A 26,503-nucleotide genomic window follows, 5' to 3' on the forward strand; every position below is an offset into this window, starting at 1 on the left:
TGTATCGTCATACCAGGATAGCTTCAGAGTGTTTCCACAGTTTCTTTCAGTGTGTTCAGACATTGACACATGAGCAGCTTACTGGTTACTAAAGTAAACATAATATTTGCCTGTTTCTTTTTCAACACTTTTCTAGGCTTAAGGTGAATAAATACTACGTATCATATTCCAAAGAGGCACTGCTGAATTCCATAACAAACAATAAAAATGTCTTCTGTGATTCAGGCTGTGCATTTTTTTTCCCTTAATGTAGAGAAAGCACAAGTCTTTTCAGTTGCATTCAATACTACTATATCATCAACACAAATAAAGATAAAATCAAGAAATACTTGGAGTGTGTTGGAGAAGTCTCAGATTAACCTGTAGTTCTTGTCAGTGAAGTCTTCAATTGTTAGCATTCTAACTGCACTTCAGCACTACAGGAGGGTAAATTTGTGCCTATGGAACAGGGCATTGACTATGCACAAAGCATGGTGCATGAATACATACAACATGCAGGCCTATAAGGCTGGATGGGCCCATTGAGTGTTTTAAGAGCTGAAAATAAATATCTAAATACATTAATGATTAGATAATAAAATGCTTTAATAAATGAACAAATTAGTAATTATATAATTCAATGCTTATTAAAGATATGATAATATAAATTGATTGAATGATTTTTTTTTTACATAATTTAATGTTCGTCACTATAACGACATAAGTCCCAAATTAAATTAAACATGATTTCTTTATTCATTCATATATATTTATTTCTCTATTAATTCATTTATTCACCGGTGATTTATCTATTTTTAATATATATATATATATATATATATATATATATATATATATATATTTAAATGTGTTTGTATTTTCCTTTATCTGTAGGGTAACTTCCACCAGAAGCCAGGGGGCAGACTCTACCCTGCAATTGTTGTTTGAACTGATGAATCCGTAAACCAGGCTGGACCTCTATGACACTGACATGGTCATCTGTGAAACGGTTAACCTTAACTTACCTGGTCCACTTGCACACTCCAGGCAGCTTTGCTAGATCATGGATTTTCAGAGCACACATATTGTTCAATTGTATCAGCTGGTAAGTGAACAGAGGGGCGGCCAAGCTGAGCAGCGGTGCTGTTGCAGCCCTGTACTATCTGCATTAATTACATACTGTAATTATATATTCATCTATTTAAACACTTTGTTACGTAATTATATATTTATTGGGCATTAATTCATGTAATTATTTATTATTATTTAAGTATTTTATTACATAATTATCTATTTATTTGTATCTCTATTTTCAACCCTTAAATCCCTCCATAGCCCACAGCAGCATATGAAGACATCATTGTTAGGAGCATTACAGAGTACGTAAGTAAAGCATTGCTGTAATCACATTATGTTTGTCTGTACGCAGTAATGTAACATGTTACTGTTCATTACAGTTACTGGTCAAACAACTGTTGTTGTTACTTGTATTACATAAATTATCTGCATAATGGGTGGAGAGACAAAAAATATTAAACATGCCTTTTCATGCACGCTTGTGCAACAATTGCCTGACCTCTCATGACTTTGGCTAATGTTTATTGCCTGCAATAAAGACGACATCTGTGAAAGTCAACACAGCAGTGCAGTGGAGAGCCTCTTCAGCCTGAGCAGTCTTGTGCTGACTCAGAGGAGGAACAGGTGGTCTGACAAACAATTTGAGGGACTCCCAACCACCACTGCGTTAGTGATAAACACACCACATAAGCTGGACTGTCCAGTATAAAGTGATGGTGAGCAGACAACCTGAGTGAATTTGTTTTGAGTGAGTTTTTCCTGTTACATGCGGTTCAGATGCCATTTAAACCTGTTTTTTTCTTTTTCTCTCTTGAGTCTGTCATCATCTGTCCTCTTTATTAGGATAGGGATTTGTGCCAATATGTGGCAGATGTAAGGTCTGACATTATGTTAACTGGAAATTATGACAGTGACAATGCATCTCAGGCAATGTTGCAGATTTATGCAAAAGCAAGGTAGTAGTGTAACAAATGACATTCTACAGGGAGTAAATGAGTAACCATTACCTTATGATATCGAGTCATGTGTAATAGGTTACTTTTTCTCAGTAACGACCCCAACACTGGACGAGTGTCCAGTGTCCAGCATGCAGACTGCACATGCTAACAACCGTGTAAACATGTCTCTATGCAGACACCCAATAAACTGAGTGAAGTCTGCTGCCCATGCACCCAGCCCTATGAGGCTTTGCAGTCAGCAGGAGGTCCTCAAATAAGGAACTTGTAAATGGTATGTCCTTTGTTTATTTCTTCTGTGATAATGTAAGTTTTCTTTTAAACAATATTACTGTTTCTACTGCACTTCCCTTAAGACAAAGACTAAACTGAACTGATATAATTTTATTATTATAACTGCTAATCAACTGTTAATGTTGTGTGTGAGAACATGTATGCTTGTTTCCAAGTGGCACCTCTATTGAGTTTACAGTCCCTTAAAGCACACAAAAAGTTCTGGAAAATATATTTATATTAAAACTATTGGCAAACTTAAGGACCATCTGTGCTATAGTTGCATTTCCATTGCACAAGTCTTAAAAATGTTAATATACTGAAATGACTGCCAGTCCACTTGGATTGGTGACATTTCATACAGTCATCTTTTGTTTTGTTTTTTTATCCCAGACAGTCACACCTTTAAGTTAAAAGAAAAGGCATTTAGTGCTGCCAATACCCTTCCTTCAAATAGAGTACAGTATTTATCGAATCACTTAATGCAGCCACATGCTGTAAACAAAATGATCATGAAATATGGGCTGGAATTACATGCAGGCAGGCATGTGTGTAAGGCGTATGAAGGCCATGTTTGTCTTTTCATACTTATTAAGAAGGCACATCAGTGGCAATGTGTTTTAGTTTTTTAAAGCAAAGACCTTCTTCTCTCTCACACTGGGCATGCTTGCGAGCTGTTTTCACCACTGTTCTGTCAACTACTCTGACTGAGTAAGATGCTGTCTATAGAATCGTATGTGTCAAATTTCTGAGTGCACAATGAAAAATATTTTGCAAAGATATATTGTAGAGAAATTACAATCATGAAAATAATCATTTAGTAAGTGCGAACAAAAATCTGTTCTGTGCACAATAAATCTAATTGCATGTTTACTATTATCCACATAAACTCACAATAATAATCTCTCTCACTTACTTTCACTTATTTTCCCTGCTACAGTACATTACAGTCAAAGGGAGAAGTGGAGTTGGTCATTATAAGCTGAATCATCTCAGATCAGATCACTAGTAGGATTGTCGGTCACTAGGAAAGAACTGGACAAGCAGGATGGAACTCTTAAAGTTGGACACAAAGTGAGTTTGAACACATTTGCAATTTGTCTTGCTTATTTAGCTACTTTACAAAAAGGACCATGTCGCCAACAGCAATAAATGAAGTGAGTACAGAATACATGTTTTGTTTGCTGAAGTTAATTGTTTGCGTGCCACCAGTCTCTTTAGATTACATGATATTAATTTCTCTACAAAGTATAATTTACATGTTTGCAGAAAACATTTTCCTGTGCTCAAAATGTCTACTGCACACTCAAAAGCGAGACAAATGTAGTGCCATAGATGTCAGGCTTGTGTTTTGAGCATGTGAAAAGACGAAAGGAATGGAGCCATGAACAGATGTTGAGATAAACTTGTTACGTGTGTGCATGTGTGTGGACTTTGGATGACCATTTAGTTGCTTGGACATGCTCAGTTGGCGGTAAGTCTCCACCACTCATCCAGGGTCTACTTGGTATGGTCCTGTACCCAGTTACACAGCCTGAGGCAGTAAGTCTGTGGACTGACGGTGGAGAAGGACCGGCCAGGATGTCTCAGCCTCTTCCACCAGTGCTCCAGCCTCTTCTTACAGCTGTAAACTGTAAAAATGTCAATGATGCCGATGAAGTAGCGCTGCTCAGGCCCATCAATGACGTGCAGGGGATTCTTTAAATTGGGCAGTAGACGTCGGTTTTGGGCCCTGAAATCTTGAAGCTCAGCAGCGTCACGGCCTGGCCCTGCATCCTCTGTGCAAGTTTGAAGAGTGCTACCACCTGATGCATCTCCTGCTTGTGACTGCTTCAAACAGCCACCATCTATATCAGACAACAGTAAGGTGGAATCATCTTCTGGGACTGCCCCAGGAACAGCAGCTATGCCTGTGTGGACAGGGCTGGAACCTGGATTCACAGATCTAAAAGGTCACATGGAAGAGAATGGGTGTGAGTCAGAGTAGTTACATGGCCTCACTCACAATTCACCTATTGTGCAATGTAATCTGTCTAGACAAGAAAATGATATAATGGGTTAATGGCATGGATCAGTCTGGATCAAAAATAGATTCTAATAGTAAAATAGTGAATCCTTAAATACATGTTTCGGCATTAAATCATTTTATGGCTTATGACATAGTAGTGATGAAGCTAAACCTTCAGAAGAGCCGACTGAAGTAACTAATCTGAAGTAATTTGGCAAATCAGATTACAAAAACTAAGATGATTGATTTTCAAATCACGGCACAAGTTTTCAAATTAGCAAATGTGTTTTTTCTCCATTCCAAATAATAATGGGTATGAGAGAGCAGTGATGCCGTTGTTGCATCGTGTCTGAAAGTCCTGAGGTCTATGCTAGCAGCTCTGTAAGGCTGTACTTAGGTACAGCAGTGACACTGGTGGGTTAAACAGACTGGTTAGGTTTAAAGTTTGCCATGTTCACCTTATTCGTTTAACGTTAGCATGCTAATATTTGCTAAGTACCACAGTCTGCCTCTGTCTCTCCTGTCCAGCCACACTTCTACTTTCCCAGGCCCTTTAATGCTTTTCTCCACTAATGCACCAGATGCCCTCAGCCTTTCTCTCCTTTCCCATCACCTGACTGTTACACCCAAACACACACCTGTTCTCATTTCCCTCACCTGCTCTGCTGCCTACTCCGCCCACTCTCTCACTTGTTTCCACTTTCCCTCATCAGCCCAGCAGATACTTCACTGCACTATTGCCACTCAGCCCGTCTTGCTGTGTGGTTTCACTTCATTTCTTTCAAGCCTGTACCATCAAACCATCAAACCCCTTACCTACTTCAATAATATTCAAGACGGCACCACAAGGGTGGCAGCTAGTTACACCAGCTCCAAGACTGAAGTTTGTTACATGTCTAATGCTTCCATGTTTAAAACTGTGGAACTTTCTACCACAGACTAATACCTGCATGCCTTATATTAATTAACAGGATGTCATTCTTACTAATAATGCCAGTGATCTTTTAATCCTATCTTTTGTTTTGCAATTTCAGTTCTTACTATTTCTACACCAGAAATAAACATGCTAAATCACAATGTTATGTTTCTCTCATTAGGCCAACAAAGCAAATCTTATTACACATTTCCCAGCATATGGCTCAGCCTGTCTCATTGGTCTTTGTCTTCTGCGCTTTCATTGTGGTGTGAGGTCCCTGGCCACATCCGGAGATGTGGAGGTATTATTATAAATTCTAACCAGCTGGTTACTAAATAAGCCCCTTAGATGAGAGGTGAAACGTTCTCAATTCCAGCAACCTTTTGTTCAACTGTCTTTGGATAACCATGACCCGGATGACTGAAGACATCTCACCCAGAACTGTGGAATGAACACCCTCACAATGGTATGGCAGCATGAACGGACAGCCAGGAAAAATTACTGACTACAAAAACCACCCAGGCTTTCACCAGATATGCTAAAAATGCAGACTCATACCAAACAGGATGCGTCTAGGTTGTATTGTGAAAGGCGGGAGTAACATTAGTTGCTTACTTTTTCCAGTAATGTAAGGATTCTTTGGCTACAGAGATGCCCACAAGATCCACCACGAGTTTGGCTGTGTGTGGCTCGCCTTTCTTTTTTAACATCTTCTTAATGCATGCATGTCAAGGATGTATTACATGATTATGGTTATTATTATGATTAGATAAGGGATTAGGGATAGGGGATTATTGCAAATGCTCGGAGGGGTGAGGCTGGTTGGCCTGGGGTGCTGCGGTGACACGTCTCCAACGAGGCTCTCAGGAAGCAGCATGCTGATCGCTGCCACACTGGCTAGTATGTTTGACACATACTACCATCAAAGCATGCTGAATGATAGTACATATATCGACTCTATTGTGCATGGTTTGGAATTTTGGACGGGACCCTGGAGAAGGCCACTGATTTCATTGAGAAGGCTCATCAGAAGCAAGGAAAGACAGACACGTAAATTTCAAAACCTAAAGTTATGAGCCAGCAACACTGGGACAGCAGAAGGATTTACCTGGAGGCAAAAGACTGATAACTCCACGCTGGATAAAACACACGACAGACGGATGAAGAATCTGTCAGACAGGGAACTTAACCGATCAGAGCAACAGGTCCTTGCCAAAGGATTAAACTTTGCCATCACACCACAGCATGTACCAATAGTTGAGCTAATCACAAAGGGAACCCCGCTCGGGCCCTTTGTTTTTACAGAAAAAAAGACATTGGCTGTGCCATAGGCTCGCCTGTGTCTCCCATTGTGGCAAACCACTACATGGAAGAATTGGAAGGCAGAGCCCTGAACTGCCTACATACTGAAGAGGTCTGGAGTCTCCATAGAGTTTAGAGAGTAGAGATACCACAGAGTATCAGAGAGGCTTTTCAACAAACAACACATCCCTGTGGTTTTCACACCAAAGTGGTTTCAACATGACAAAACAACCACACAGAGGTCACATACACGGGATTTTCCACTACTTGTCGATGAGAGCAAAACATTTTCAAGTTTCTACAACCAAGTCCAACTGATTCCAACCTCCTAGGAAGCTATGGTGTTCCAATATGCAACTTTAACAAATATATGTATATGTGGAAACGTGGAGCATCCAGTGCACGTACAGTGAGAATGAACATATTCTCTACCACAGATTCAGAAAATGTGGAAAATCTGTATTAGACAAACAGAAATTACTATTCAAAGGAGATTATTTTCATTTATCTGAAAAACATGTCTGAAGGGCACTGAGTCAATGCAAAATTTTCATTTGTACAACGCAGGACTAAATACCTGCAAAACAAATCGCACTCCCATCAGCCTCAGCCACACTTTATCCCTGGTGTCATTCAGCTAATGTTAGCATGATAACCCCTGTACCTGCTATACATCAGCATGTTAGCATGCTCACGTTAGCCACAAACACCACTGTGCCTATATTAAAAAACAGCCTCACAGAGCTGCTATCATGGCTATGGACTCTTAAGCACCATCAGGACAGGATTTATGTCTTTGATCCCACCTGGAGTGTATTTCTGGGTAATTTTTCACCACCACCCCTGTAATAATTACAGCCACAATTTGCTACCTACTCTTCCTGAAATTAAAAATCCCATCTTGCTGGATCCCTGAGTTGTTTTCAAGAGAAGATGTGCTTGTCCTTATACTTATACATTTTCCTTATTTTTAATTAACTCGATCAGAAAATGGAGTAAGACAAATGTTTCTGTTTATCTGATGGATGGAAATCAAGAATAATGCCAACCTATTTCTAAAGGCTTCCAAAAGGCAACTGGACTTGTTTGCGGTTCTAGAAGACGTTTCGCCTCTCATCCGAGAGGCTTCTTTAATCCTAACTAACTGGTGGGAAGTCTCAGGTATTTATCCTCTATCTATCCATGACCCTGCAAGAGGATGAATACCTGAGACTTCCCACCAGTCAGTTAGAACTGAAGAAGCCTCTTGGATAAGAGGCGAAACGTCTTCTAGAACCTCAAGCAAGTCCAGTTGCCTTTTGGAAGCCTACCATGACCTGGATGAATGAGAATCTCCAGAGACCAATACAAACCAATGTACTTTGCTTAGCCTGCTTCTGTGAGTGGTTGAAAATGACATATAGATTACTGTTTACTTTTACTATTAACTCTCTAACTACCCTGTAAATGATATTATCTCAGGGAATTAAACACAGGACAACAGGTCACAAAATGTTCAGAAACCAAGTTGTGAAATGTTAGGAAAGCAACTTCAAGATATTCACTTTTTGGTTCTCATGATGAGTGTAGCGAATGAGAGACTCTGGTGGCGCTCATCGTGGTGTAATGGCTGATGGGCCAGAAGAAGACTGTAGTCCAACACATTGAGCCTCCGCAGGAAGTGTGTGTCAATCTCCACCTGCCGCAGGAGCCAGGGACGCTGCTGGTCTACACACACCACACATTAAAATTGAAACAGAATATGTTCAAAATATATATGTTCAATACATGAATATCACCACTGGTATCTACACGCATCACTGGCACTGAATTTTTATTTGATTGAGATTTATTTGAATTAGGTGTTTTTACATGGTTCACTGAGAAGACTGCATTTTGGAACCATGTTAGAAACAATACGGACTGTCAAGCCAAGGTGGTGCAATAATGCTACCCATACCACTTTTACACAGCTTCATATGACTCAGAGCACACACCATACTGTTTTCTTACCCAGAGTGATGAACTGGCCTTCAAAGTTGAGGTCTTTCAGAACCACAATAATCTGGCTTCCCTCTGGTGCAGGCTCTGTCCAACGACTCACCTCACAGCCCTTAATGTCATACCTGGCAATACAAAATACACACTTCCCCTTAGTTGGAAAGGGCGCTAAAGAAACACTAGTCAAGGTCAGGCAGGGTGTTATGTAAGGACCACAGTAGCATCTAAACAGAACGAAGTGACATTTGCAGGACTTTCACTGGACGTCACATCTGGAACAAAAAATCAAAAATCACTTCTGTTTGTCTCACATTATTTCTATACATGATTAACCAACTTTTGTAGCTGCTTGTGGACTGGAACTTCTGCCTTTATTCCTATACTACCTGACCCTGACACCAGTATAGTCCGAATTATTCCTGAAGCCTTGATTGTGGATTTTGCTTTCTAGCAAGTGATTCCTTCAACTGGGTGGCTTTGCTAGTGCCAGGTTTGTTTTTAGGCTGGTTGCTATTGCTATAGCTAGCTGGTCTTTGAAACAGCCTAACTTCATCAAGGCTCTTTGTGGACACTGCCTGCGGCATACTCTCCGGTTGCAAGATCACATCAGATGGCTGAAGCAGGATCTGAAAGACAAGGATGAGCTATCCTGCCGTTTTCATCTGTTGCTACTGCCCATGCCAAACAACTCTCTGCATTGGGCTCCACCTACAGAGGCACCAGCCCGTTCATCGAGTGCTCAGCCTCTATTGCACCCAAAGATGTCCCTCTTCCCTCGTCTGGTTCTGCCACCACCGGATGGTCATCCTAAACACTCCCTCCCACGGTTCTCATCTGAACCTCTTCAGCTGAGCAATAAATTACAACCACTGTACAACATAGATGGACCACCATGCACTCCAGCCAGGCAGCACCTGGGCGACCATCCATCTTCTGCCCAGGTTTCCATAATACTCAATTCTTTCTCTTTCTTCTCACTAGATGGTGACGTCCCAGGCACCATAGACCTCGCCTTGTACCGACTGCCCTCTGCTTCCAGCCCCACTAGGGGTCAGCTTGGCTCCTACGACAAGAGGACTGTCCCAACCCTGCTGCCACTCTTTTGAACCGTCTTCCAGTTCCTCCTATGGGGGGTCTGATCTCCTCCAACTTGGCTGGTTCTGTCAGGAGTCTGCTGCTACTGCTCCACCTAGCTGCTGGCCTTCTGCCGTCACCTTGGCAAGGCGTCTTTTTGTGGTGCCTGGTATTGATATACAGCACCGATGGTCTGGCATGTATGTGTGTGGCCGAACCTTCTGCAGCAATCTTCACCCTCATGTGGTGCCTGCATCAAGGACCTACCCACAGCTTTGCAGCTGATTTCCAGTATTTCCCTGGACTCAGTCAGTATTCCTGTTAGGATTACACCTAGATCTAAGAACCACTCCACTATACATTCTGTGTTGTCAGATGCTAGTTCAGGTAATCTGATTACAGTCTGCTGTGGTAATTCCAGTCCAGCTAAAACCCTTATTCCAGTTGTCTTTGCTCTTTTAAAGTCTCAGCCTGTGTCTAATAAATCTACTGTACTATATAAATAAAGTTTTACTTACATAAAAGCACACAAAGAGGCTGCAATGTCTGTTTATGTGTTGTTAACGGCATAATGATACTGCTATGCTTTGTATTTATGGGGACTTACCTGGCATTGATTCGATCATCTGGATAAAACACACTTTGCATAACAATGAAGTATTTCTGGAAAGGACAAGTGAAAAAAGGAAATGCACTACATTATAATGATTTGCAACATTCTATAATCTTAAGGTTATGTTCATGCCACATTGAATGGTGATTTGGATTTGTACCTTCCGTCTGTGTGGGATTTTGATCCTGTGAACACCTTGAAAAAACAGTGACAAATAATTCAGTCCAGTGCAACATATCATCTAATAAGATTTATACATCCAGTAGACACAGAGTAACATTAGAATTCATTTTAGTCATGTTGGCCACTTGATGAATGACAGTCCAAAATTTGGTCTCCTTTTTGCTCTGCTTTTGGTCTCCACCAGCTCCTGACAAATATCCAGCTCTCTAGCTGCTTAATGCTCCACCATGGTCAACAGCTGGGTGCTAACTTGGTCATTTTGTGCTGAGCACTTTTCTTTATGCTTATTTATGATCTACACTTCTTTTAGATTAAAACATCTAAGTTTATATAATAAAATACATTCTTAAAGATTAAACCAGTGGTTTCAATGGTATAACCCTTGCACAAAAATCAATGTGCATTCATGGCCTATTGTCACGTTTGAAATGTTTATGAATTGTTGCCAGTTCCACCAAAGACATATTTCTGTCACAATGGGTACATCCCAAGCCTCTGAAGAGAGAGAAACCCAAAGCATGCGAGGAGAAAAGAAAGAAGAGAATACGTTTTTGGTGAAATAAGACCTTTCCTCTGAAGCATCACATGAAGCGATATCCAATTGTGACGACGGCGGAAGGTGATCACAGCTGAATCAGCTGTGAGTCTGCAAACAGCTGTAGAGACTTTTGGAGCCCTTTTCTTCACCACCCTGAGCTCGTAGATGAGGCAGTGGCTTCCTTACATCATGACTCATCTGCTACTACAGCAACAGACAACTGTTCCTCCACCTCCTCTAGTCTCACCGGTGCCTCGTTGCTTTCATCCTAATTCTTTTTGAAAAAGCTTCTTATGTCCACATCTTTCAAGTCTTGCCTTAGTGAATTAGCTAGCTAGCTACCACCAGATGATAACAAGCCTTATAACTGGTGCGCTCTCTCTCTTTCTCTCTCTTGAATCCACACAAAATACAAGCGTGAAACGTTGTGTCATGTCTCGTCAAATCTGTTAAGTGTTTTGGTTCACGAGCGTCATGTCTTGTCATACACTTCCTGTTTTATTGTGAAACCTAACTCTCCTCTCGTTTCAGGCCCTTGACTTCCCGGTGTGTTTCCCGCCTGTCTGATTGTCTACCCCGCCCTAATTGTCTCCACCTGTTCATTGTTACCTCGTGTATATATAGTCCGCGTCTCCCTTTGTCCTGTGCCAGATTGTCTTGTGCTTTGTCCTGTACTCGCCTTGCTCTCTAGCGTTCCTTGATCCTTGTCGTCTGTGTCCCTGTAAGTCTAGTTATCAGTATAGCCTTGTATCTTTTGTTTGCTACTTTGTATCTAGTCAAGCCTTGTATCTTTTGTTTGCTACTTTGTATCCAGCCTTGAGATTCGTTCAGCCTTACACGTTAGTTACACCTTTGTTAGTACTTTGTCATCATATCAGCTTTTGAGCCTTTGATAGTTTGTTTTCTAGTTTGTCGATTTATCCTTAGCGTTTTCTGTTGTACTTTGTATCACCTTCAGTTTGCATTTCACCATTTATCCTGAGCGCTTAGAGTTTAATAAATCTTTTATTTTGAAACTCTGCTGAGCTGTCTGTGGTCTGCATTTTGAGTCCTCAAATCTTGTGCCCCGGGCTTGTCAGTACAATCTGGCCAAACATGGACTCAGCAGACCCTAGCCAGTTAAGAACAGCTCTTACAGCTCAGGGCAGCCTCCTCCACCAGCATGAGGACCAGCTGCATAGCATTCAGCAGGGAGTAAAGGATCTCTCAGACAGAGCGAGTTACAGAGATCCGCCATGGCACAAATTAATCTACTCACAGAACAATTCCACCGGATGAACATCCACCTCGCTAACGCTGCTTCACCTGCCGGAGAACCTCACGCTGAGCCGACCGCCATTCCGCCGGTCCGCGACCAAACCTTGGCCGCTCCACGCCTCGCTGCTCTGGAAAGATTCTCGGGAGACTCTGGTGGATGCAGATCCTTCCTGGTGCAATGCGATCTGCACTTCAAGCAGTATCCCGGTGCATATCCGAATGAACAATCCAAAGTGGCATTCATGATCTCCCACCTGTCGGGGAGAGCTTCAGCCTGGGCCACGGCCGAATGGTCCAGAGAATCTATGATGTGCCAAGATGTTAAGACATTTTCCAAAATGTTGTCTAAAATCTTTGATCATGAGTAGCCAGCCCACTACGCCTCCCGGGCGCTGCTGCGCCTGAGGCAGGGCCAGCGAAGAGTTGTTGACTATGCCATAGACTTTCGCAGGCTAGCCGCCGACAGTGGGTGGAACAGCCCGGCATTAAACGATGCCTTCGTCAACGGCCTGTCCGACGCGCTGAAGGACCAGCTGGCTCCGCTGGATCTGCCCTCGGACCTGGAAGCCATCATATCGACGGCCATCCGGATCGACTCTCGACTGCGCGATCGGGAGAGGAATCGCTGAGGAGACGGCCGGAGACAACCTCCGAGGGAGGAGAACCGCCGCTTCGGGCTACAGTCAGCGCCCCCGCCGTTCACGCCCACACCGCCGCCTCCTGGTACGGAGGAGCCCATGCAGATTGGGCATACCAGGTTGACTGCGGAAGAGAGGAACCGCCGCCGTAGGGAAAACGCCTGCTTCTACTGCGGCGAGCAGGGCCACCTCTTAGCAACATGCCAGGTAAAAGAGCAGGCTCACCAACTGAAAGGAGGTCGCTGGTGAGCCGTCTGCCTGGACTGAATCCTCCTCGCGCACTGACAAAGGTAACGTTGAAAATGAATCCGAAACTATGTGACTTAGAGGCACTGATTGACTCTGGGGCTGACGAAGATTTCTTGGACTGGCAATTAGCCAGGGATTTCCAGGTAGCCGTAAAGAAGCTATCACAGCCCATAAATGCCAGTGCCTTGAACGGGCGTTTCCTGTTTCAGATCACACACTGCACCGAGCCATGTGAGCTGACCATAGACAATGCACACCGAGAAACTGTCAGTTTTCATTTATTCGATTCAGCTCAACACTTGCTCATTCTGGGTTTCCCGTGGCTCCACAAAATAACCCCCACTTAGACTGGGAAAGTCCTGGGGTGGGGAAGGGAATACATGACAAACTCTCCATGCTTATCTGTCCACAGCATAGAGACCCAGAGCACTGCAGCCATCGACATCTCGAAGGAGGAGAGTGAGCAGTATCCGGACTTGGCCCGGGTGCCGCGGTGTGGGCATCTCAAGGAGGTCTTCAACAAGGATAAAGCAAGATCCTCAGACTGCGCCATCGAGCTGCTCTCCGGAGCTCCCATCCCCAAGGGGAGACTCTATTCACTCTCGGTGCCTGAGCGTAAAGCGATGGATGATTACATCCAAGCCTCACTTAGGTCTGGGATAATCCGACCCTCATCCTCCCCCGCGGGGGCAGGGTTCTTTTTCGTTGGTAAAAAAGATGGGTCCCTCAGGCCATGCATAGACTACAGTCCGCTTAATGATATCACTGTCAAGAACCGCTACCCATTGCCATTAATGTCCTCTGCTTTTGAGCTCCTACAACAGGCCCAGTGGTTCACAAAGCTGGACCTTTGCAACGCCTATCACCTGATCCGCATCAGGGAAGGGGACGAATGGAAAACCGGGTTCAATACCCCCAGCGGACACTATGAATATTTGGTGATGCCTTTTGGACTGACAAATGCCCCAGCTGTGTTTCAAGGGTACATGAATGATGTTTTGAGAGAATATCTGAATGACTTTGTTTTCGTATATTTGGATGATATCCTGATATTCTCGCCTGACTTGGAGTCTCATCAGCGTCATGTACGTCAAATACTCTCTCGCCTCCTTGAACATCATTTGTATGTAAAAGCTGAAAAATGTGAGTTTCGCACTAACCAGGTTTCATTCTTAGGCTATGTTATAACCAAGAACCAGATTGAGATGGATCCCGAGAAAGTGAGCGCGGTGGCTAAATGGCCAGTTCCGACAAACCGCAAAAAATTACAACAGTTCTTGGGCTTTGCTAATTTCTATAGAAAATTCATCAGAAACTTTAGCTCTGTTGCTGCTCCTCTCCATGCTCTCACATCTGCCAAATCAGTATTTCAGTGGTCTTCCGGTGCTGAGACAGCCTTCCAGTGTCTGAAGACAGCCTTCATCTCCGCTCCTGTCCTCACGGTACCTGATCTGCAACGGCAGGTCGTGGTTGAGGTAGACGCATCCAACGAAGGGGTAGGGGCAGTTTTATCACAACAATCTGCTAAAGATAATAAGATTCACCCATGCGCTTACTTGTCACGCAAGCTAAACCAGGCAGAGAGAAAATATGATGTGGGCAACAGGGAGCTATTAGCAGTTAAGACCGCGCTCGAAGAGTGGCGGCACTGGCTGGAGGGAGCAGAACAGCCGTACCTAGTGTGGACAGACCACAAAAATTTGGAATATATTAAAACTGCTAAAAGACTTAACGCCAGACAGGCCCGTTGGGCGCAGTTTTTCAGCCGGTTCCGGTTCACCTTGTCGTACAGGCCCGGGTCTCAGAACACTAAACCGGCTGTACGAGCCGGAACCGGCCGCCAAGGAGCCCGAAACCATCCTACCACTGAACTGTGTGGTCGGAGGGGTCTCCTGGCAGATAGAAAAGGATGTGCAACAAGCTACTGAGGGTGATGAAATCCCTGCAGGCTGTCCCAGCGACCGGTTGTTTGTACCGGCTCGTCTGAGGTCGCAGGTGATCCATTGGGCACACACATCCTTGCTTACATGCCATCCGGGGGTAAAAAGGACAGAGTATGTGATCAAGCAAAGGTTCTGGTGGCCCACCATGAATAAAGACATATTGGAATATGTGCAGGCTTGTGAAATCTGCTCCAGGAACAAGACTCTCCGACAAAACCCGACCGGACTCCTTCAACCCCTGCCTATCCCTCAGAGACCATGGACACACCTCGCTCTGGACTTTGTCACCGAACTGCCCACGTCGAGAGGTAACACAACCATATTCCTGTTGTGGATAGATTTTCCAAAATGGCCCACTTTATCGCATTGCCCAAACTACCATCAGCCAAAGACACAGCTACTGTTTTGATCAGAGAAATATTTCGCATACACGGACTACCTAAAGACATTGTTTCAGACCGAGGGCCACAATTCATCTCCAATTTCTGGAAAGAGTTCTGTCAGATGCTCGGTGCTACCGTAAGCCTGACATCCGGGTACCACCCACAATCCAATGGCCAGAGCGAAAGAATGAATCAGGACCTAGAAACTCGCCTCCGTTGCCTTGTTTCCCAAAATCAAACTTCCTGGAGTGACCACCTTACTTGGGTGGAATATGCACATAACACTCTTCCCACAACAGCCACAGGAATGTCACCATTTCATGTAGTGTATGGATATCAGCCCCCTCTGTTTGAGGTAAACGACCGTGAGGTGACCGTCCCTTCAGCCCACGCCCTGGTAAGAAGATGCCGACGCATTTGGGCAGCAGCACGGAGCATGCTGCGCCGTAACCAGGCACGGGTGAAGGCAGCGGCTGATCGACACCATAAAGCGGCACCACAGTATGTTCAGGGCCAGAAGGTTTGGCTATCCACTAAGGATCTCCCCCTCCATGTGCATTCCCGAAAGCTGGAACCCAGGTTTGTGGGCCCCTTTGCAGTATCCAAAGTCATTAATCCTGTATCTGTCCGATTGAAACTCCCCAGGTCCATGAAAGTCCACCCCACTTTCCATGTGTCAAAACTCAAACCTGTCCGTGAAAGCAACCTGGTACCCCCCACCGAACCACCCCCACCTCCTCGCCTAGTAGATGGAGGCCCCGTCTACACGGTGAAGAAGTTGCTCGCTGTGTGCCGTCGGGGACGGGGATTCCAGTACCTAGTGGACTGGGAGGGGTATAGTCCCGAGGAGAGATCCTGGGTCCCCACAAGCTTTATTATAGATAAAACTCTCATAGAAGACTTTAACAGACAACATCCTGATGTTCCTGGGCCGTCAGGTGCCGGCCCTAGAGGGGGGGGTACTGTCATGTCTCGTCAAATCTGTGTTTTGGTTCATGAGCGTCATGTCTTGTCATACACTGTTTTATTGTGAAACCTAACCCCCCTTTCGTTTCAGGCCCTTGACTTCCCGGTGTGTTTCCCGCCTGTCTGATTGTCTACCCCGCCCTAATTGTCTCCACCTGTTCATTGTTACCTCGTGTATATATAGTCCGCGTCTCCCTTTGTCCTGTGCCAGATTGTCTTGTGCTTTGTCCTGTACTCGCCTTGCTCTCTAGCGTTCCTTGATCCTTGTCGTCTGTGTCCCTGTAAGTCTAGTTATCAGTATAGCCTTGTATCTTTTGTTTGCTACTTTGTATCTAGTCAAGCCTTGTATCTTTTGTTTGCTACTTTGTATCCAGCCTTGAGATTCGTTCAGCCTTACACCTTTTGTTAGTACTTTGTTATCATATCAGCTTTTGAGCCTTTGATATTTTGTTTTCTAGTTTGTCGATTTATCCTTAGCGTTTTCTGTTGTACTTTGTATCACCCTCAGTTTGCATTTCACCATTTATCCTGAGCGCTTTCAGCTGTCTGTGGTCTGCATTTTGAGTCCTCAAATCTTGTGCCTCCGGGCTTGTCACGTTGGAGAGGTCCAAAAAATGAAAAGAGTTCTTTGTTCTTTCCACTCCCGTTGATCATCTCATGACCCCTCAAGTTTATCTAGTGACCCTTTGGAGGGGTCTGATTCCTAGGTTGGGAACCATTCGACTAAACTACCTGTAAATATAGTAGTTAAACTTGTAATGGAGTATTTTCACATTACTGTACTGGTACTTTAACTTAGTAAAGGATCTGAATAGTTTCTCCACTGCACATGCTAATGCGACATTTCTTGCATTAGTTTTCTATTGAGAATGTGAATGTTGAAGAATCCTGAAACACACAACCACAGAGCTTTTAGTGCAGTCTCTGCTTGCACCTGCATTATGCTTCTGTAACTATCTCTGAAACATCAGTAGGTATTACAGTCTTCTTTTACCAAGACCCACTTCTTTGGAATTGTCTTCCCACCCATAAAAAAACGTACACTCGGTATATGTGTGCATTGTTATTTAAATGTACCGTATGCTACAGTTTTCTGCTACAGTTTTTATATGTGTGTGTGTGTATGTGTATGTGTGTTGCTAATGGTACCATAACTGTTTTTGCAGTATTTATTGTGTCAAATATTCCATTTGTAATGCTTTGTTGATCTAACTTCTTTACATTTTATGTGTAAATGTTGTGGTAATGTTGCTTATTAATATTTTTATGTATAATATATGTACAGCCCTTTGACCCTTTGACACGCTTTGTGACAGTGGGCTATAATAAATACTGACTTGACTTGATTTTACTACCCTATTTAAAAAAAGCCCTCAGTCATCATACATGTGAAATTCTGACAGTATCAAATACTGTGTTAAAATAGTTCAATATATATGATACAATATAGATATGTACAATCAATATCGCATGTCCAACATTTATATTTCATTAGTTAATCCTAGTGCACACTCTCTGATTTTAGATATCTTTCCCAAACACAGTTTGTCATGGTGTGTGTCTGTGTGTGATGTGTGTACCTAGGAACTTGACCAGCAGTGAATGGGGGTATTTCCTCAGGTGTTCTATGTAGATCTTCAGGTTGGCCAGAAGGAATTTGATTTCCCTTTTGTTCTGGGTCTTCAAAAAGAAGCGTTTATCATTTCTAGAAGTTCAAAAGCACAGAGTAAGTAGATCTCTATCTTATCAGTAATACAACAACCCAAACTCTGACCCTTTTATGACGAAAATTCGATTAAAGATTTACAAATTCCTAACACAAAATACTGGATGAAATCATTAAATGAGTCATGCAGCTTTAGAACTTGCTTTCTTAAACTGTAAGACAATAGAAGCAGCTTTTGCACACTGACTGTAAACACACCTCTGATATTGTGCATATGTAAGTTGACTTTTATAATTCCAAAGTTTAAGGCTGAGGTTACAGTTGGGTTTAGTCATGGTTACAGATACATTTGGGTCTTAAGGTTAGGCAAATAGGATTTCAGTCTCAAGTAAAGGTTAATTTCTTACGTAAACAGTTGAACAATTGTGTGTGTGTTACTCACGTCAGGAAGAAGTCTGCCTTGCTCTTGGAGTTGCTGATGAACTGGAGGTAGCAGTTTTCAGAACACAGCGACTGTTGATACTCCTGCTCTGTCATTCCTAAAGAGCCGCGCAGGCTGGCAAACACCGGGCCAGCAAACGTCTCCATTGTAAAATCCTACACACACACACAGACACACACAGACACACACAGACACACACACACAGACACAGACACTTAAATATGCAGGTGGAAGCAATGAACATCATAATTAAACTGAGTCCTGTTATTGAGACACACCTACCTTATGAATCTGAGTGACCTCTAATCTGAAATCATCATCCGACACTTCATTCTAGTGTGGAAGGAAGTGGAAAGACATCAGTGATAATTAGACATTACAATTATGCATCTTTTTGTGTAAATAAGCAGCAGCATAGACCTATCAATAATAAATGCAAAGCATTCATTAGATCTCACAACAAGGTATGAGGAGATGGAACTGCATCATCCATGATGCAATGAAAAACAATCAAGGATAAGTGAAAACTTTGACCTGCTGTTGGTGCTCCAGGAAAGGTCTGGGGACCATGAATGTTTGTACAAAATCTTATATTCTACTATTCATCCACTCATTGAGATATTTCAGCGGTGGACCAACTGACCAACAGACTGGAGATGCTGGATGCTGGCACATCTTGTGGAACTCAGGTTTATTTCTGTTTGAGTCCAGTCCAGAGAGAACATAACCCTCTCACATAAATAATATCATCACAGCATCACATCTCTTGCTGTTCAATGCGATGAGAGACCAGAAATAATGCAGTTATCTGCTTACTATCAGTAGAGGGAGCAACAACTCAACTAATACAGTACTCCCATTACCAGGGTAAGGTAAACTTGGGAACAGCATAACAAGTGAGGGACTTTTGTGGAATTAGCAGATACTGCAGTAAAACACATACCATAATAATAACATCAAATGCATTTTCTGTAGTTTTTTCTGTCTGTTACATTCACCCCTCATTTTGCCGGGATCAGACTACACAAACCTTGGAAAGACTTTTTAAAAGACGGTTTTGATCATGGCCAAGGAACTACTAGCATTGTGGTACATTATAAATGACAATCGCGTGTCTATTTACACTACACAAGACCGCCAGCATCATGCACAACGCCTCTGTCGCCACAGTTGCTTAACCTACGGCCTAATGACATCTGAACTTGCATGTGATCGTGAAATAACACGGGGTCATACGTGTAGTCTTGCCAGTCACCCAATCAAGACACGGCAAGAGTTTATGGCTCTTCATTCGTTAGATCTGACATGGTGACCATCGTCAAAGACAAAAATGTCGTGTAGCCGAATGCCAGCATTAATTTCCCCTAAGAAGGTCGTGCAAGATAAATAAAGCAATCAAAGAAGCACAATGGAGAAAACAGAAGTTGATCAGGCTGCTGCATCTCATCGTTGATATGATGCCTTTTACAACAATTAGATCTTGATCTCAATGTTTTTTGCACCATTTCTTTAACAACCCTCCCTGCCCGTGTATGCCTCTCAGGTCCTGAATGTTGTGTGGGTACTGTATTTGACTATCATTCTCTGCTGTCAGCTGTGTATGGCTTGGAGAGCACACTGGAACTGGGTAAGTTTCTCAAAGGTAATGCTTTTTTCTTGTCTTTACTACCATTGGCAGGATGAAGCTGGGGTCTTGCAGGTGTCAACTGATCAGAGGCTCTGGGCAGGAAGTATGGCATTCCATGCTCCATTCCTAACTCTTACTCCAGATTGTCAGGTATCCTCAGTATTTTGTCTCGGCTCTCCTTTAAACTTTGTGTTTTCCCTCTCTAACAGTGCTCTTACTCCTGTGCTCTGTCTCTCCATCCTAGAAAACCCAGAGCCACACACCACCTGGATCTTCTGCTGTAAGCCAGCCAACCCTGTCTGTCTTGCCTCACCGGCGTACCGCTGCCATGGCTCAGCTTGTCTGGGTTGCACATTTCATACTGACTGTGCATGAGTGTAATAAACTGTCTTCTTCTGCACTGAATTCTGTCTGTCGTTCTGCTTTTGGGTTCTGCAAATCTCCCCATTATGACAATCCTTGCAACAGCATCAGTATCTTTGAGATGTTCCTTCTTGTCACAACAACCACCAGTGATCATTCTGACAATAATCTTGAGAGGACAGATCTGGTTCACGTCACAAATGTAGCCAGAAAAGTCTGCAGATCCAGACTACATTGTGTTGCATGGTGATCAGATGGTATCAGATGTCAGAAACTGGCACATCTTGTGGAACTCGATCAATCGTATGTTCACAGCAACATGGCTCTTAAAGTCAAGTTCAATGCAGACTGACCAGATACTGAAAATAACGCAGCAGGCTAAAAATTAGTAGAGGGTGCAATAACAATACTCCCATTATCAGAGAGGGCAAACTTTGAAAGGGGTGAGGGATTTTGGTGAAATAATACATATTACAGTACAACACATACAGTTTCTTCTGTCTGTGACACAAAATGGCCAAAAATCAAGACTACAGCCATGCGATCTCCACTGACAAACAGTTTCAGTAGAACGGTCATACTGAAGAGCTCTGTGACTGACACTATCTTTCAGAAAAGTCAGTTTCTAAACTTTAGTACTGTTTGTAAAAGACTGCAACTTTAACTGTATTTTGAGTGAAAAATGGCCAACAATACACGCTCACACTGACGAAGAGGAACAATGGCTGGGGCTAGTTTTAGCAGTGGACAGCTATTCAAAAGCTTCTTGCATATGCAGGGGTTTTGATGGTATATTTGCACATCAGCCACCACAGTGGATGCTAGTGATGGGAGAATGGGAGCCAGAGCCTTCTGCTCTCAAGCTCCTCTCCAGTGGAACTTTATTCCAGTCTCAGTTTGGGAGGCAGACACCATCTCTATATTAAGAGTAGGCTTAAAACTTTCTTTTTGATCAAGCTGACTGTTAGGGTTGGCTCAGGCTTGGCTTGGACCAGCCCCTGGTTATGCTGCTGTAGGCTTAGACTTCCCATGATATAATCAGCTCCTCCATTCTTCGCTCCCTCTCCATCTGCATGCATTCATGTCCTGCTACAGCATGGTACTAACTTGGCTTCTTCCCGACGTGTCTGTGCTTTCTTTTCTCGTGGGTTCACGCAGAGAGTGGCTGAACCTGGATTGTGGATTATGGTTGTGTCTCTTGCAGTAGCCCTGCCCTGCTATTACTATTATAGCTGCCATTGCTACTGTCATTGCTGCACATCCCACTCTCTCTCTATCCTTCTCTTTCCCTCTCTCCACCCCTCTACCCTTATACCAACCAGTTGAGGCAGATTGCCACTTTCCCAGAGCCTGATTATCTGTGAGGTTTCTGCTGGTCAAAAGTGATCTTTTCCTCACCATGCTTGCACATGGTGGGCTTGTTGGGTCTCTGAAGATTAAGACTATGGTCCTGACCTGCTTGATATGGAAAGTGTCCTGAGACAACTTCCGTTTTGATTTAGTGTACATAAATAAGGTATCTTTTTTTGCCTAGAAAAGGCTGAGAGTGCTGCGAGAATCATGAGTTTTTATTTTTCCAGCACTTTAAATACCATACAGCTGAGGCTTCTGAGGGAGAAGTTGGAGTGTGCAGGGGTGGACCACCATCACACTGCATGAATTGTGGGCTACCACACCATTCAACCACAGTATGTGAGGATATAGGATTGTGAGTTGCAGACTTCACCCACAAAGCACCTGCCACTTGCAAAAGCTCTGAGAACGGACATTGAGATGGTGCATTCTTACAAGTCTGGGTGTTCACCTGAACAATAAACTGGACTGAGCTGACAATACAAATGCACTATCTAAGAAAGACAACAGCAGACTGTATCTGCTGAAAGTCTTTTGGAATGCAGGGCCCCCATCTGGGGATTTATAAAGGATTATCTTCTTTACTCTGAGTTTATCAATTTCATGTATGATTAACCATCAATTCATACTATTACTGCGACTTTGCTGTTCTTCAAAATACTTAATATACAGTAACCTATTTGGCTGTAAAATAATTGATTTATGTTATTGGAATGTAACCTGCAATTTTATTTGTGTCCATTGTGTGACTAAGATCTGGCATCTTTACATTTTGTGGAGCTCAAGTGCAGCAAGATTAAGTGCATCCGCTTGATTTAACTATTCAACTATGCTGTCATCTTTAATTGCGAACTTGAGTCTTGTGACATTTAATCAATTGCATTTTAGCTTTATTTTATTTTATGCAGTAATATACTGTAATTAAGAAGGGAAGGGGTAAAGTGTACATCTCTACAGCCACTGTATGTTGTACGTAAAAGGTATGTGTGTGCATGTGTGGTGTGTTTTTGGGACTTTGCAAATACAACACAACAGACAGGACAGTCATGCATCAGCCTGCTGAGTCAGCAGAGTGTGTTTGACTGGGATTAGGGTGAAGCAGCAGCACTGTGTTGACCTGCCCTGTGACTGTTCATTCAGCAGCAGCAGGTCGGACACTGCACACCACCACTGGTTTAAGGCCCTTTAGCTCAACCACAATAGCACTGAAGTTTTAGGCTTGGAGAGACAAACTGGCCACAAAAAGAAATTATGCAGGACAACACACTATGCTGGCATCTTTGTCATCACTCTCTAAGTGACACAGAGAGAATGTATGCATTTATATCCAGCAGGATAGGCTATTTTAATCCTCTCCTTTCTGGTCTCCCCAAGAAAATCATAAATCCATTACATTTGATTCAGAACCCTGCTGCCTGAGTGCTGCCTTAGGACAGAGGGAGAGAATACATTACACCTATGTAAGTGTCCTCGTATCAATTGCCTGTCAGTTCTCACATTGGTTTTAAATTCCTTTCACTTGTCTTTAAAGCACAGGCCTATTTGTCTGACATGCTTGTAATATATGAACCAGGATGGCCCTTCAGGGACTCTGCAGTTTTTTCATGCAGTTTTTTCAAGTTTTTATTACAGTTGAGAAAGAAAATCACGCTAAATGTAATAGTCCTTAAGATTTTCATGAAATCAAACCATTTACTGCAGGGGTGGGCAATATCCAGCCCCTGGGCAGTATGCAGCCCACAAGACTGATCTGATTCATAAATACTAAAATTACATACGTACTACTACAATGCTACAAATATGGATGCTGTTGCAAAGAAGCTACAATCTTTAAAATGTACATGCTTCACACACATCTTCAACCCGGCAGCACAGACGATCACCTCAGTTTCAAGGTGGACACCCAAGATTAGTGTCACCAATTCAGTGTCTAACCAAATGTGGAATATGGTCACAATCTCCTCTTCTGTTCATCAGTCATTGTGCTGAATAATGGACAGAAAAGGGTTTTTGCAGAGCAATATGGTGTCACAGTGAAGTTGACCTTCACAGAGATGAAGGAAGACCTGATGTGGAAACTCAGTGTTAGCAAGTGTCTGTGTGCTTTGACCTTCATGGTGAACATTACCAAGAGCCTCTAAGAGCTGAACCTCAAGCTCCAGCCGCTCCTCAGCTCTCTGCTTTCAAATGTGAAATCATTTGAAGTGAAATTGCAACTGGAAAGAGGGAACACAGTGCATTTTTTCCACACTGCAAGAACAAAAGCTGCTATGACCTGAACATGCTGCTGAGTGTGAAAACACCTTCAGTTACTTGAAAAGAGGTTTCGGGACATGAAAAGTAACCTAAAGAAACTGAACATATTTGCTATTTAATGTGGAACCAGCTGATGTGCTGACACCCAACAACACAAAATCATTGAGCTGCAAAGCAACAAGTAGTTCAAAGCTAAGTACAACAACCTTCCTCTGCTCAAGCTCTATAGACTGTTCGTCCAGAGGACAACCTACGACTGACGACGACAAAACTGACTGTGGCAAAGACTCAAGACTGACTGACCCAAACCTGGAAAACCAGCTGCGATCATCAGCTGCTCATCATCATCAATACCATCTGACATCAGACGCCTCGCCAAAGCAGTTCCAGCCATTGCAGAGGTTAGTGAGATATATGTGCTCAATAATTTGGCATGGCTCTCAAAGGATTAAGAAAATTGAAATGGCCCTAGATAGGAAAAATGTTGACCACCCGTGATTTACTGTATGGTTGAACTTTTTCAACAACAGCCATTCAGTTTATTTAACCTTAAGTTAAAGTTGATCGTCAGCGTCTGCATGGTAATTTAGTGGTTTGGAGTGAAGAAGAAGTGGTATAGCTGGTGAGCCCATGGCTGTTTAAATTCCTATGGCCAATGGCTGGAAAGCAGTGTTGTCGTGTATAGATGATTAAAATGTTGCCTCTGCTGACCCATACTCACTGTAGGTGCGTTGTCAATGGTGACTTGGGAGGCTGCTGCCAGTCCCTCCTTCATCATGCAGGTCAGGCTGTAGAACTCATGCTGCTGATCGATCTCAAACAAGCCCAGAAGCTTCCACTGCTGCCTCAAACCTCCCCACCTCCTTCTCTTCACCGTGCGGGAGCACTGACGGTGACCAGAAATCTCCCGGTCACCTGCAGCCGCTGACATCTCCATCTGGGATACAGAAAAATCCATAAATCACAAACATGAATCAAAAAGCATGACTGCTGTACGGTCACCTGACACTGTACGGTAACTGCAGAGGAGGTTTTCAAAGCTCCAGCAAAGAGAAATCAAAGAGTAGCCAGAGAGGCCAGTGACAAACACAAAAGACAGCTGAGTCTTTAACAGGGTAACTATGGAGACCAACACAAAGGTATCATGGCTTCATGGGTAATGCTTTGGTTAATGGCTTAATGCTGGTCCTCCAACCACCACATCTCTTGACTAAAGGGAAAACTGGCCACTTTTTAAACAAAACTTCCTTGTCCTCTTTGCTTATATTGTAAATTCTAAGTGCAGAGGGTGTTATGGACAAGGATACACTTTACAGTGTTTTGGCTGACTTGGATGTTCAGCCATATTAATATAAGCCACAGTATATGCCAAAGAAATGTCTCCACAACCACTGGAAAACTGGGATATGTGTGCATTTTTACTGTGGACTTTTAAAGCTCAAGAATGGATCAATGCCGGCTATCCAAGATCATTAGAGCCAAGACTTTAAACTTGGAAGCTGTAAGTTTTGTCATGTTCTATGTTGTTTTACTGCTTATTTTATAGGCAAAAAATAATGGTGAAATGCAGGAATTCATTTGTATGTAACTTTGATTAGCAACCAGCAGCTAGTTTGCTCAGAAGCAGTAGCGGCCCGTTGGGCGGGTGTAGGGATAAGAAGCTCACATGTAATGCATCCTGATATATGTAGACACTGCCAGTACGGCTCCGGAGCAGGAGAACTCAGCTTTCTCAGTGAATATAGCACAAACTGAGGAATTTATTATTATTAACTGACTACATCATCACTGATATGACATTCACAGAAAAATCCACGCTGAATTTGTACAGAAGGAAGAAGATTTTACAGGTATGGAACTAAAATGCATTTTTATACCAAAATCGGGATAAGGCATATTCAAAGGTTAATCTGATCTGATGTATTCTTCTGCGCCATAGAGCTCCATTGTTTTCAAAAACTATTTAAAACACATCATTGAGGCATGCTGTCGCACTGGGTGACATGTTCAACAAATATGTCTACTGCTGAAAATAGTCCCTGACAAAACCACAACTGCCTCCTGTTTGAGTAACGTTTGTTAAAAACTGCAGTGACCAGCTATTTTAGGAAATGACTGAACCTTTTTTAAGGTTTATATCTGCAGCTGGAACATTTTTTCCTATTTTTAAGTTATTTTAAGTTTTGAAAACTAATAAAGGGGGTTGTTGAACTAATTCTGCCTTGTGTGCATTAGTAAGAGCAGTGTCTGTTACACTAAAATCTGAAAAAAATGTCCACATTTAAAGTCTTGGCATATGTCTACTTTTTTAAAAATCTGAAAAATTAACCAGGTAATGTCTTTTAAAATAATGACCACTCTCTTTTCATTACAATTTCTGGTAATCATTTGTAATATGACATTTCAATAACCAGCGCTCACATATGACTTAAACTCAGCCTCCAGCCTGTACTCCCTGTCC

At 42.9% G+C, this 26,503-nt stretch overlaps 1 protein-coding gene across 2 annotated transcripts; it reads right to left on the reverse strand.

Annotated features, from left to right (window-relative positions):
* Positions 1–2,262: 2,262 nt before the first annotated feature.
* On the reverse strand, positions 2,263–24,979 carry pip5kl1 (phosphatidylinositol-4-phosphate 5-kinase-like 1). 2 transcript variants are annotated; one of them, XM_041960581.1, is made up of 9 exons: positions 24,764–24,979; positions 18,726–18,776; positions 18,444–18,598; positions 17,916–18,040; positions 10,339–10,373; positions 10,173–10,228; positions 8,504–8,616; positions 8,056–8,218; positions 2,263–4,230 (listed from the first exon to the last, which is right to left on the reverse strand). In XM_041960581.1, exons 1-9 carry the CDS (start codon positions 24,977–24,979, stop codon positions 3,786–3,788), a joined length of 1,359 nt encoding a protein of 452 aa, XP_041816515.1. In that variant the 3' UTR covers positions 2,263–3,785. The 2 variants fall into 2 exon arrangements, with proteins under 2 accessions (XP_041816515.1, XP_041816516.1); XM_041960582.1 differs by lacking the exons at positions 17,916–18,040; positions 18,444–18,598; positions 18,726–18,776; positions 24,764–24,979 and adding an exon at positions 12,158–12,252.
* Between the last annotated feature and the right edge of the window lie 1,524 nt (positions 24,980–26,503).

The sequence above is a fragment of the Chelmon rostratus genome, chromosome 19, assembly GCF_017976325.1.
Source record: "Chelmon rostratus isolate fCheRos1 chromosome 19, fCheRos1.pri, whole genome shotgun sequence".
Classification (NCBI taxonomy): Eukaryota; Metazoa; Chordata; class Actinopteri; order Chaetodontiformes; family Chaetodontidae; genus Chelmon; species Chelmon rostratus.

Coding starts and splice junctions, on each gene's coding strand:
- pip5kl1 (XM_041960581.1), bottom strand. CDS start 24,979: ATGGAGATGTCAGCGGCTGCAGGTGACCGGGAGATTTCTGGTCACCGT. Junction 10,374..17,915: donor ACTGCTGGTCAAGTTCCTAG/GTACACACATCA, acceptor TGTTTTTTCAAG/GTGTTCACAGGATCAAAATC. Junction 8,617..10,172: donor GATGATCGAATCAATGCCAG/GTAAGTCCCCAT, acceptor TTGTATTGCCAG/GTATGACATTAAGGGCTGTG.